At 40.7% G+C, this 11,667-nt stretch overlaps 3 protein-coding genes across 7 annotated transcripts in view; 1 reads left to right on the top strand and 2 right to left on the bottom strand.

Annotated features, from left to right (window-relative positions):
- Positions 1-1,383: 1,383 nt before the first annotated feature.
- l(2)k14505 (ATP synthase mitochondrial F1 complex assembly factor 2 homolog l(2)k14505) lies at positions 1,384-2,573 on the bottom strand. The gene is made up of 4 exons (XM_017157198.3): positions 2,392-2,573; positions 2,012-2,319; positions 1,772-1,955; positions 1,384-1,716 (listed from the first exon to the last, which is right to left on the bottom strand). The coding sequence occupies exons 1-4, from the start codon at positions 2,495-2,497 to the stop codon at positions 1,466-1,468; spliced, it is 849 nt and encodes a 282-aa protein (XP_017012687.2). The 5' UTR covers positions 2,498-2,573; the 3' UTR covers positions 1,384-1,465.
- Positions 2,574-2,881: 308 nt separating this feature from the next.
- On the top strand, positions 2,882-4,961 carry LOC108067930 (uncharacterized). The gene is made up of 4 exons (XM_070213450.1): positions 2,882-3,365; positions 3,423-3,502; positions 3,586-4,675; positions 4,734-4,961. Exons 1-4 carry the CDS (start codon positions 2,998-3,000, stop codon positions 4,783-4,785), a joined length of 1,590 nt encoding a protein of 529 aa, XP_070069551.1. The 5' UTR covers positions 2,882-2,997; the 3' UTR covers positions 4,786-4,961.
- An 821-nt stretch (positions 4,962-5,782) lies between these two features.
- Positions 5,783-11,667, bottom strand: part of Hr39 (Nuclear hormone receptor FTZ-F1 beta) — a 29,748-nt gene continuing 23,863 nt past the window's right edge. For all 5 annotated transcript variants that reach the window (XM_070213446.1, XM_044394898.2, XM_070213441.1 and 2 more), the window contains 6 exons: positions 8,834-10,696; positions 8,110-8,406; positions 7,896-8,045; positions 7,252-7,354; positions 7,036-7,190; positions 5,783-6,969 (listed from right to left, as the gene is read on the bottom strand). In XM_070213446.1, coding sequence (XP_070069547.1) covers positions 6,886-6,969; positions 7,036-7,190; positions 7,252-7,354; positions 7,896-8,045; positions 8,110-8,406; positions 8,834-10,540 — 2,496 coding nt within the window. In that variant the 5' untranslated portion in view covers positions 10,541-10,696 and the 3' untranslated portion in view covers positions 5,783-6,885. The remainder of the gene's footprint in view (positions 6,970-7,035; positions 7,191-7,251; positions 7,355-7,895; positions 8,046-8,109; positions 8,407-8,833; positions 10,697-11,667) is intronic.

Below are 11,667 nucleotides of genomic sequence, written 5' to 3'. Positions count from 1 at the left end.
TAAATCACAATGTACCAGATTTAGTTTTATAAAAATACCCTTTCGACAACCCATAAAAATTGCAAAAATATTTTTGAGAAATTAAGAATTAGGGGAGATAGACCTCTATTTTTAAAGAATTTACATTAACAATTGAATTTTAAAGTTCCCGTTTTTGCAACAAAAATCAAATAGGATTTGCAGTCAGTTGCTGTTTAAATCATATACGCCTTTTCTTTGTTAAAATAATACAAAATCTAAAATTCCAGAAATTAAAGTAATTTGTTGTTATATTTATAGGGAACCAGTCCCTACAATAGCAAAATAATCCTTAATCTTAAGAAATAATAAAAAAAAAATTTAAAGAAAAAGCCCGCGATTATTTTTAAATACAACAATCTAAAATGACTATGTTTTTGGAGTAGTTCAGCAAAGAGATTACTTGCTCATAAGTTATGACCCATAGCAGGATATTAAAAAAATAATTGCCTACATTATTATTTATAACAACTCATTTAAAAATATTATTCGTTTATAGGAACTCATCACATCAAAAGTTTTGTTAACAAAATATTTAGAAAACATTGACAACGAAAAGAATTGATGTGGAATTTGTTTGTTTTTAAATAAATGTTGTATGCATGAATAACTGAGCCTTAACTACAAAGTCAAAATATATTTTCAACACTGATTTTGCATTTATAGAATTGACTTTTTCTTAAAAAAGTTCTCGGAATTCGTTTATAAGAACTCATCACATCAAAAGTTTTTTTAAACGAGGACGGAAGCTAACTTCGGCAAGCCGAAGTTTTAATACCCTTGCAGATTTTACGAATTAAAACTTGACTAGACTAGCAACATGAATTAATAAACAACAAAATATTTTATAATTGAAAAAATAAAATTTTAAAATTTTTCACCCTATTGTTCCTATGGGAGCTATAGGATATAGACGCCCGATCGGCACGCGCGTTTACCCTAATGAAGGTACGCACAAAAAAATACGATTTGGAAAGATTCATGCCAATAGCTCTTACACTGAGCGAAATATCTTCATTTTTGTGAAAGCTATATCCGATTGTTCCTATGGGAGCTATAGGATATAGACGTCCGATCGGGTCGGCTTTCAAACTTGATCTGCGTACACATGTTTTAGGACGACTGTGAAAGTTTCAAGGCGCTAGCTTTTAAACTGAGCTCGCAAACGGTATTGAAACAGACGGACAGACGGACATGGCTATATCGACTCCCCTATTGATCCTGATCAAGAATATATATACTTTATGGGGTCGGAAACGTCTCCTTCACTGCGTTACAAACTTCTGACCAAAATTATAATACCCTCTGCAAGGGTATAAAAAAATCTTTAAAAAAACGTTGCCAGCCAAAACAATTTATGTGGAATTTGTTTGTCTTTAAATAAATTTTGTATGCATGAATGCCTTAACAACAAAGTCAACATATATTTTCAACAAGGATTTTGCATTTATAGAATTGACTTTTGCTTAACCAAGGTCTCGGAACAGTTGAGGTGGACGAAGAGCACGGCAGCAGCTAGACGTGATTGCAGGTCCTGTTGGCTGAGATCATGGGCCCACTCCACGCGACCCCAGAACTTGAGCTGGTACTCCTCCTCCAGGCGAGCCAGGGCCACCGCCTTGTCCACGGTTAGCATCTGCTCCATGACGGCGCAGGCCAGGACAATTGACTTTAAAGTGTCCACCGCGTAGGTGTAGCCTGTTGGGAGATATTATTACTAGGCTAGTTTAACAATTGGCTTAAACCGTGTTACCATGCAGTGTTTCCAGGCTGTAGGAGTGAAAGTGCTTTGCGATCTTCATTTTATCCTCCTCGCTGACCTGAGGCGGCGTGATGTTCAGGGTCTTTTGCAGATTTGTCTCGAAGCGCTGGTTGAACCACTCGATAACCGGGTCCCACTCGTTGACCTGAAGATCCTGCAGGTCCTTTTCCTCCTGCTATATATTTTCATAACATATTAGTACAAAGCTAAATGATTAAATGATTTACCCACATCGTACTGGTACAGCACCGTATCGGTGGCGATGTAGTTGAGCAGGTAATTGACCATGTCCAACTTGTTCAGGTTATTGGGATTGTCGATGGCTGTGAAGCAGAGGGCGGACAGGTGCATCCGGGAGCGCTCGATGTGCTCCTTCTGGGCATCGAACTCCGTGGCCACTGCAATGGCCAGTGGTTCGCTTCGCACGACGAATGGAGCGCCCTTGGGCGTCTTCAGTTTCCGGTGGTCCAGGACCACCTCGAAGCCCCCGTCGCCGGTTAGCACGGAGGTCTTTTTGTAGAACCGCTTGGGCGCAGAGGCTGCAATGGAAAGACCGGCTTGTTATGAAATTGTTCGGCGTGGTGGGAGCACTCTATTAGCTCGATACCTACCGTACAGACGCACTGGGACGCTGATTCTGGCCGCCGGAACTTGCCACTGGCTACAGTGGCTCACCCGAAGGGCTCGAAGGGCATTCAGCAGCAGCTTTCCATTCATCTTGTGGAATTATATCTTTTTTGCCCTTTGCAGCTGTTGAAACTAGAAGATAATGGCAATCGATAGCACTATCGATGGTTGGTGACTATCATGGCACAATCGATTGTAAAAAAATACCCCCCGCCATAGCGCCAAAAATTATTTAGGGGATTCCCTTTTAACCGCCTACTAATAAAACATAAATTATTTCTTTATACGACGTGAATTAATAAATTAATCACTTGATCGCACTAGGTAAAAATCGTAAAAAGGAAGCCAACAGCTTATTTTTTAAAACATTTTCTTCACCGACACAGTGCTCCTGATCAAGAATATATATATATTTCATAGGGAAACGAGTAACTATAAGAATCTGTACTTTTTTTCCATCCCAGCATAGTAGGTATTTAAAAGCTTACATTTCAAAATTCTGTCTAAAAAAATGTGTTAGAAAATGTTCTATTGATTTTATTGTTCTGTTTCTGTGTGCAGTTCAATGTGCCTTTGGGCTTTAAGCCGATATGGAGCGTTGTAACATCAGCCTCGAGGAAAATGAGAACCTCCTTCGCACCATTAGGACTATCAAGAGCTTAGATAAATTATATAAGACCTATGTACCTCAAACATTGGACAGCACATTGAAAAAAGCACCCGTGTCTATACTAAAGCACAAAAAATCCGATAATAGTGACGTCAAAAATTCCCAAATGGCAATAGGTCAGATACAAGATAGCCAGGAAAAGACAGACTCCACTACTACCATACGACCTAGTGAGGACCTTTATGTCGCAACCTCTAAAAATCTACCACAAGAATATGTTGCTAACATTTTTAAAGCTACTGGTATGTCAAAACATCCGGTATCCCGCGATCAGCAGGACTTGAGAAAGTATGTATGACAAGCTTTTTTAAAAACTAAGAGGTAATTTTATATTTTTTAAAATAGACCACATGCTCGCATTTCTTCCGGGCAAATGGGTAAGCGAGGTGTGAATTCTTCATCTTCCGAGCTCTCAGCAACTGGAAGTAAGTACATGATAAAATTACGAAATTAGTTGCTTATAATTTACTTAATACAAAATATAAAAACTTTTCCTTTTTATTTTAAGGTGCTCCGGTCTGTGGCAATCCCATGAACTTCGTAACCTTCGCAGAACCGGAAATTCGAAATACGTCTTTCTTCGATCAGGGACCATCTAATACCGCCAATGAGTGTTGCTGTGAATTTTCATCTCCGCCGTCGCCGTCTTTAAAGCAGGACTCATCTGATCTGACTGTAGAATATTGTTGCTGCTCTCAAAACACTATCCAACTGGAGCAGGCTTCAAATCAGTCTGATCTAGAAGACGGTACGAATATATCGAACTACAGTGTCGTTGGGGAGCAAGAAGTCATGGATGAGGAACCGTATTCCGCGGACTCTTATGAGAAAATCGATAGGGATAAATTGCACGACGAATTCAGAGACTATGAGCAACGTTCTTTAAAAAGTCAAGAATCAGAGGATCGGGGCCTTAAAATGCCAGATCCTGAAATACTCAAGCCTCGTACGGAAAACGTAAGCACTTTCAGAGGTTTTGATGCTGTTAGTGAAAGTTCCTCTACTGCTCGCTCTGCAAGAAGAGGCTTTGAGAGACAAATATCACCAGGCTTTTCTTGTTGTGCCCCACCTCCGTCGGAGGTTTCATTTCCCTCTTCTGACCAAGTTCAAGATTGTGATCGTTCGCAGTCCAACTGTCTGGACATCGACAGCTTCCTGAGAACCCAACACCAACGACCTCCATCGATACCAAGTTGCGACTGCTGCTTCGTCAACAATATGCTGGAAGGCCAAAGTGTTTATATGACCGATTACAGACCAATTTTATCTGCGGGCAACCAGTTTAATCAGTTTTCCCAGCCAGGATACGGACCTGAGTCTTTTCACGGAGAGTGCTGTTGCCAGGCCATGCCATTAAGCGGAGGATTTGAAGCCACATATCCGTGTTCCAATTTTACGATGCCCTGGGACAGTCAGTGCCTTCCCACCACAGGATGTCCTCTTCCTGGCACTTCCAATTCCTTCTGCTATTCACCAGGCACTGAGTTCTGCGAGGGCCTATATAATGACATGGGCGGTTGTTGCTCCACTGGAATCTATGGAATTGGAGGTAACTGCCAAACGGATCCACACTGCTGCTATTATCTGAGTCATCTTAGGTCTGTTAAATTACCGACTAACAACATTTATTTTAGCTCAATAATATCCATCTTTTAGTCCCGGTTATTGCTGCTCTTTTCCATGCGGCGCTCGAATGGATGGATCCTGATGTAGATACCAAAAATGCGGATTTCAAAATATAAACCTTTAATATTATCGGAGTGTCCGAATTTCGAATTCGTTTGTAGGAATATTTGCTGTTCACAGCCCAAACAGCTCAAATACCTTGTCGAACTCCAACTTTATAACCGAGAAGACACATACGATTTCACAAAGTATAAATAAAGTTAGATAAAATAAACAACTTTCGCATTTTTTATATTTTTTATTACAAAATATTGCATTGACAATTTACTTTATTTGTTGATCAATAAGTGTTTGAAATTGAATTATTACATTTATTTAAAAGCAAAATGAAATTAAATATTTACTAAGGGATGAGTTGGTATTTAGCAAAAACACACGACACAAACAAAGATAATTGCATTACCTTAAACTTTAGGTTTATGAATTTAGAGTTTACTTTAACTATTTAAGCAATGTACTTAAGTAGGAAAATTACTGCATTTTTATTATGCATTCCAAAATATTGTAAATACGGTTTTATTTTTTGGTTTTGAACTTTTAACATTTGTTTGCGATTGCCATGCTGGGGAAATTATATGATAATTTTGATATTAGTTGTCTTAATTAATTGTGTGGAGGCTATCATTATTTAACTATGGTAAACTGTTTGTTGATATCTAGTTGGGGAGCTTTATTCATTAAATTAACATTTAACTATTTTCAATTTTATTTAAGGTTTACATTGACGGACAGAAGTTGGACAGGGCAGAAGACCACGATCGATATGAAGTGAGATCCTCATGAAAATATAGATAAAAGAAATAATCTAAAAAGAGAGTTTTCGAAAATTTGTATAAAAAAATATTTTTATGAGCTGGATAAAAAAACAATTTCAAAAAAGAAATAACTATACGTTTTTAACATATTTGATAGTTTGCACAAAATCTCTTGGACTTCTGCCTTCAACTTTAAGTAGTTTTAAGTTTTTGTCTCTTTATCCTCCTTTTGTAGATACAAATTTATTATTTTTTGGAATTACATTTGTTTTTTTTTTGTTTTGTTTTGTTGCGTGTGAATTTTCTGGTGGGGCAGACAGTTTTATAGTTAACGGTACTCACATATAGACACACACGTATGCAGGATACATATCTAACTATCTAAGATACAAGCAAAAAATTATCCTTTTAATAATGATTTGTGTATTTATGTGTTTTGAATCCTGTTGCAGGATTTGCTTCAGCTATTTAAGTAAGAGTTACACAATAATAATAATAATATTAATTATAAAGAAGAAATTAATACAAAACTAAAACTGCGACATAAAATAATAAATTTGATTTATGTATGTAGTTGTGTTTTTTGTATGCAACAAATAGCATAACTGGAATAGTCTTAGCCAACCAGAGATGGCGATTCGAGTGGTCTTTTGTTGTTTAAAGGTTTTCGGACATATCTGGCTGAATATATATATTTATATATGTAGACATGGGTGAAATTGCACTAAAACTAAATGCTACAACATTTAAAAATTGGATTTTATTATCCGTTTTCTAGTAATGAATATATATATATAGATATATTATCGAAAACTCCAGCAACTCTCCCTCAAACCAAATCGGGTTTGGCATTTCATTAAAAATACATTGAATATTTTCCCTTATATAGGTATGTATAAAAATGTTGCTAGCTGCAGTTACTAAATTTAATGTTTCGCCTTAGTGTTTTTTCTGCTTTTTCGTTTTTCTTCTTTCATAATAATAAAAGTAATCTTTTAAATAAATTTTTAGTCTTTTCATTTTCCATGTGTGCTTTAGTTTACACTATACATAAGTCAAATATGTATAAATAGCAAAATCAATATACTTTTTTTTACTGAAACTTTAGCCAACAACAACAGCAATCTGGGGCCTTGCACATGGCTTATATCAAAATATATATTGGTGTAAAAAATTTGGCAATCTTGCGCTAAGATTCAATCTCGACCAGTGGGCCTGATGTGGCTGCTATCGTGGCTTTGGTTTTTAGGCACATGTTTTCAGAGCTTAAAGTTAAATAACTTATCCGAAAAATATATGTATCTAATACTACATATGTAAAACTTGTTTTGCCAATGGCAACAGATTTCCATCTCTGCAATCAATTGTCAATGCTCTCCGCGCAAGAGCTCCATTAGCAAATTGAAATCAGCCCCATCGCGAGTCTTGATCGTCAGCATCTCCTTGCCCAGCTTTAAAAATAAAAGGATGTATTATTTATATATTATCATATTATTTACATCTCTATCTTTATTCACCTGGCACGTTCGCTGCAAATCGGGAATGCGCAGCAGAAGTTCCCCAAACTTTGATGGCGTGTCGGGATAATGGGCCAAAGTGTAAGCCTGCAAGCTCTGCAGCGCCTTTTCCTGGCACTCTCGCACCTTCACCGCCTCCTGCAACTCCGTCGTGTCTGATGGGTTAGAAATTAATCAGTAATTATGTCGGAATTTATATATATTTATATTCGTTACCTGACTGCAACAGCACAATCACCTTCATGGCAACATATTCGTAGCGATCAACGCGTAATCGCCTCAGGTGATCCGTCAGATTGAGCATCCGTTCAATGCAGGTCTATAATAAAAGATATTTTATTAAGGTTAACGAGATGAATTTAATTTACCCACAGGTAGTCATGTAACTGACAAAATTATCACATGACTTATATATATTATAATCATGTTTTTGCACAAAAAAATTAACAAACGATAAAATTGAAATGTTTAGGTAAAGTTAATATAATTTTGATATGAATAAAGATTGTTTTTATTTTATTTTACAATATTTGTTTAAAAAATCTGCACTTAATATTTAAAAAAAGTATTTTTAGAACTTTTATGAAATGAAAAATTTCAAATTTATATGTTTGAATCATAAATTTGACATTAATAATTTCGGCTTTTTATTAAAATGAAATAAGGTAGAAATTATCCTATTCCACAAAGAATTTTTTTTTTAATGGTAACTAAGTTTTTTATAGATATTTAGGTAGTTAGTTTAATGATTTTTTAAACCTGCACGACTGTTTAATACACTATCAATTTATCTTTTTTTTAATTTTTTAAATAAACTTGCTGTTTTTAGTTGTAATAAATTTTTCAAAGGATTAACTAACCTGCAAGCCATTTGATTTTGCCTGCGATAGGGTTATCTTCCTGCCTTGCGACATTTTAATTTCCCCGGGGGTATCAATCGATCGAAAACAGCAGGAGAAGAGCAACAGTTCGCACCACGAATTGATGAGCAAGCAGATCTGGTCGTCGATCTGGAATGGTTTAAGATGTTAAATATTTAAAAATTAGGAAATGCAATATAATCCCTTTACGAACCGAAATATTCTTGAAGAGCGGCAAACTTTTGCACCATTTGACAATCTTGTACAGGCGGTGATCGGCGACGTTGCAGAGATGGGCGATCAGGTCGGGATTGGCGTTCTCGCCGTTGGACGAGAGACCGGCACTGGCCAGTAGTGGATTGGTCAGTTGCGGCTGTGCATGGGCACCCGAGGATGCGGCCGAGGATGAGGATGAAGAGGAGCTGCCTGATGCGAATGCCGAGAGCGGTTGATTGATGCGGGCCAGCTCGGCATCGGTGTACTGCCACAGATGCTCAACATCCATGATTTCCTAGATGAGGGGATAGAAATATGAAGTTATTAACTATACTCAAAAAATTTGTTTCCCTAAATTTTATAAAATCGCCATAAAATGAAATTTTTTCTTAATTTTCAAAATTTTCTGAGTTTTAGAAACTGTTTTCTTGAATCTAGGTAAAAAGACCATAGAAACAGAATTTTATAAACAAATTTTCTGAAATATAGAAAAAATATTTTTTTTCTTAAATCAATGGTGTTTTTTCCTAGTTTGCTCTCCAAACTGGCGCAATCGCCATTAATTTAAGAAAAAATTCACTTCAGGCCATTCTAGAATCTAGAAAGTAGCCATAAAAAACACGGTACATTTTTTCTAGATTTTAGAAAAGTATTTCTGTTTTTCAGAAATTTTTTTTTTTAATTTTAGAAAAAGCTGTAAGAACACTAAAGAAGTATCTTACCTGCAGTAGAGGTGGTACGCTTCCGGTTCGCAGACTGGACGACTTGCCCGTCTCGGCTGCTGCATCCTCCGCCTTGATGGAAGCTCCCCCCAAACTGGGACTGGCCGGCAGGGAAGTGGAGCAGGGGATGGGCACGCCCCCGAAGCCATTCAACTGATGCAGTCGATGCTGCTGCTGCTGCTGCTGCTGCTGTTGCTGCTGCTGCTGCTGACTCGCAACTGCTGCCGCTTGATCCGGACTGAGCAGCGGACTGAGCATCGAGTTGGGCAGCGTGTAGGAGCACTGGTACGTGGAGCGGCCGCCTCGCGTGCGATCCTCCCTAATCGCCTCCAGCTTCATGCCCTTCTGCAGGCACTTCTCGAACCGGCAGGCCGGGCACTTCTTGCGCGTGGAGATGCTCACCTGGCAGGGACCGCCGCGCACGCACACGTAGTTCTTGCGATTCTGGACGGTGCGCTTGAAGAAGCCCTTGCACGACTCGCAGGAGAAGATGCCGTAGTGGAAGCCGCTGATCTTGTCGCCGCAAATGGGGCAGGGTGAGTTGATAAGCTGCTGTCGCGAAATGCCAGCCGGTGAGGCGGGGTGTGAGGATCCCCCCACATCCAGTCCAGAGCTCGAGGCCGAGTCCATGCTGAGGTTCTGCGCCTCCTGACCACCTGGCACCGTCGACGAGGACGAGGCCTCCACCTTGAGTGGCCGATACAAAACACTGTGGTGATGCATGCTGCCTCCTCCGTTGCCATAGAGCGAACCCGCGGGTGGGGCATGCCGCGCCTGGATGGGCGAATGGGTGGGACTGAACTCGGAGCTGTAGCTGTAGCAGCTGCTGTGCGACGCATCGCTGTTGTTGCGGCTCAGCGAGGGCGTGTAGGGGGCGTGGCGCGACGTCAGCGGCGACTGCGAGGGCGAGCTGTGCGTGTAGACGGAATGTATGGCGGAGTCGGGACTGGGATTCGCAGGGAGCGGCAGGTGGCCACCACTGCTCGACTTGCTGCGGGCGGCCAGAAGCGGTGAGTTGTCCCCCAGTGGCGGCTCGAACTTGAGATTGATCGGATCGCTCTGCGTCGGCGCCAGCTTCATTTTCGCCGCACCATGCGAGTGGGAGTGGGAATTGGACATGGGGTAGCACTTTCCCTGCAGCAGCAGCTCGCCGGCAATGTTTTCCAGCTCCGTTTTGATCGGCTGCAGGGCGCAGGTGGGCTGTAGAGGCGTCGTGGCAGCAGCGGCGGTGGCTGCGCTCACCTCGTTCTTGATCGTCGGCTCCATTTCCATGAGCTCCTCGCCGCCATTGGCCTCGGCATCGCTCAGTTCGCCCTCCCAGGACATTGGGCGAGGTCCATTCTTGTCCGCCGCCGTCCTTCGTCGCACCTTCAGGTTCTCGATATTCGCCAGCTCCTCCTCCGAATCGGACTCCTCGTGGCTCGGCTGTCCACCGCTTAGCGGAATGCGCAGACTGCCGTGCCCGTAGTTCGCGATGACCGGCACCAGGTTTCCATTGGGCGTGGGCAGTTCGTCCAGTTCGCACTTGATATTGGTCACAGACACGTTGTGCCTGGATCCAGTGGCTCCTCCGTTGGCTCCTCCCAAAGTCGTCGTCGTCGTTGAGGCCACCGAGCTAGTGCACATGTTGACCGGCAGTTGATAGCCGCCAGTTCCTCCGATGGGAGCACCTTGCTGCTCCGCCTTGATGCTGGACATGTTTGGCATCTTGTTTCAGTTACGATTCTGTGTCGGTGTTTGCTCCCGATCACCGATCACCGATTTCTTATGGTTTAATTACTTATCAAAGACTTTTGATTCTCAGTTGTGCAATTTGTAAAAATTGGAGAGGTGTCGTTGATGCAGTTCCATTGTGTTGTAAAACTGGAAAGATCAAACGAGATGGAAAGTTAGTACAAATCGAAAGGCGCATGGTAAATTTATGGTTTTACCATGCAATACTGGTAAAATTGATATTAAATAATATTTTTTTGCTAAATTCTCCCTCGGATATGGGCATGGTAAATTTCTGGTTTTTACCATGCAATACTGGTAGAATTTATATTAAATAATATCATTTTGACGATTTCTCTATCTCGGAGATTCTTTGACTTAAAAAAAAAGTAACATGCTGTACATAAAGCTTTCCGCTATTATGCATAATAAGAGTTAAAAACCGGCTCTTGGGAATTTGTTTTTAGTTGGGGTTCTCCCACAATTCTACTTAAATCGGCTATCTTAAACCTTTTGGCCATGACTCAGTCTACTTCGGTAGCCGATCGGAATTTCGTACACCCTTAGCCGCCTAGCAACACGAACAAAGCCCTATTATAAGTTGGCGGGGAGCCGACAACAATAAGGTCAATGCCACCCGATGCCGCAGCCACCCACCCCAGCGACCTTGCCCGACCATCCATGCCACTTATGCTAATTGGGTTCGCTCGGGAGCCGGCTTCAAAGAACCGCTCACTTATAGGGGTCTTTTTGTTCATTCATTTCTTATCAGCCATGTTCACTCCCTCTCGCTCACCCGCAGTTCGCCGTCTCTTTTCTTTCTTGTCTTTCCGTCTCGCTCTGAGCGCAAACAATAGGTTAAGCAATATACAACTTATAGGCAATGGCCAGCGTCGAAAAATGTCATCGACCCTCGCGATGGAAACGACAGAGCAATGAAGCAACCGGCCCAGCGAAAGAGGCGCAAAGCCGTTGGGATGGAATTATAATAAATTTAAGGTACAATAACCCAAAGCCAGTGAACATTTGCAATGTTAGCTAGATTTAGTACACAATATTTGTGGTTAATAGGAAGTTGTGTGAAAAGTTTTGGAAAACCAAGTTGACTTAATTTAATAAAC

Source organism: Drosophila takahashii, chromosome 2L, assembly GCF_030179915.1.
Source record: "Drosophila takahashii strain IR98-3 E-12201 chromosome 2L, DtakHiC1v2, whole genome shotgun sequence".
Classification (NCBI taxonomy): Eukaryota; Metazoa; Arthropoda; class Insecta; order Diptera; family Drosophilidae; genus Drosophila; species Drosophila takahashii.
The sequence above is the reverse complement of the archived record's forward strand: the minus strand, read 5'-3'. Positions and strand labels throughout refer to the sequence as shown.

What these genes read in the sequence shown, in the direction of transcription:
- LOC108067930 (XM_070213450.1), top strand. Translation starts at nt 2,998, where the DNA reads ATGGAGCGTTGTAACATCAGCCTCGAGGAAAATGAGAACCTCCTTCGC. An exon ending in CGAGCTCTCAGCAACTGGAA is followed by an intron (nt 3,503 to 3,585) that starts GTAAGTACATGA and finishes TTTTATTTTAAG; the next exon opens with GTGCTCCGGTCTGTGGCAAT. An exon ending in TATTATCTGAGTCATCTTAG is followed by an intron (nt 4,676 to 4,733) that starts GTCTGTTAAATT and finishes TCCATCTTTTAG; the next exon opens with TCCCGGTTATTGCTGCTCTT.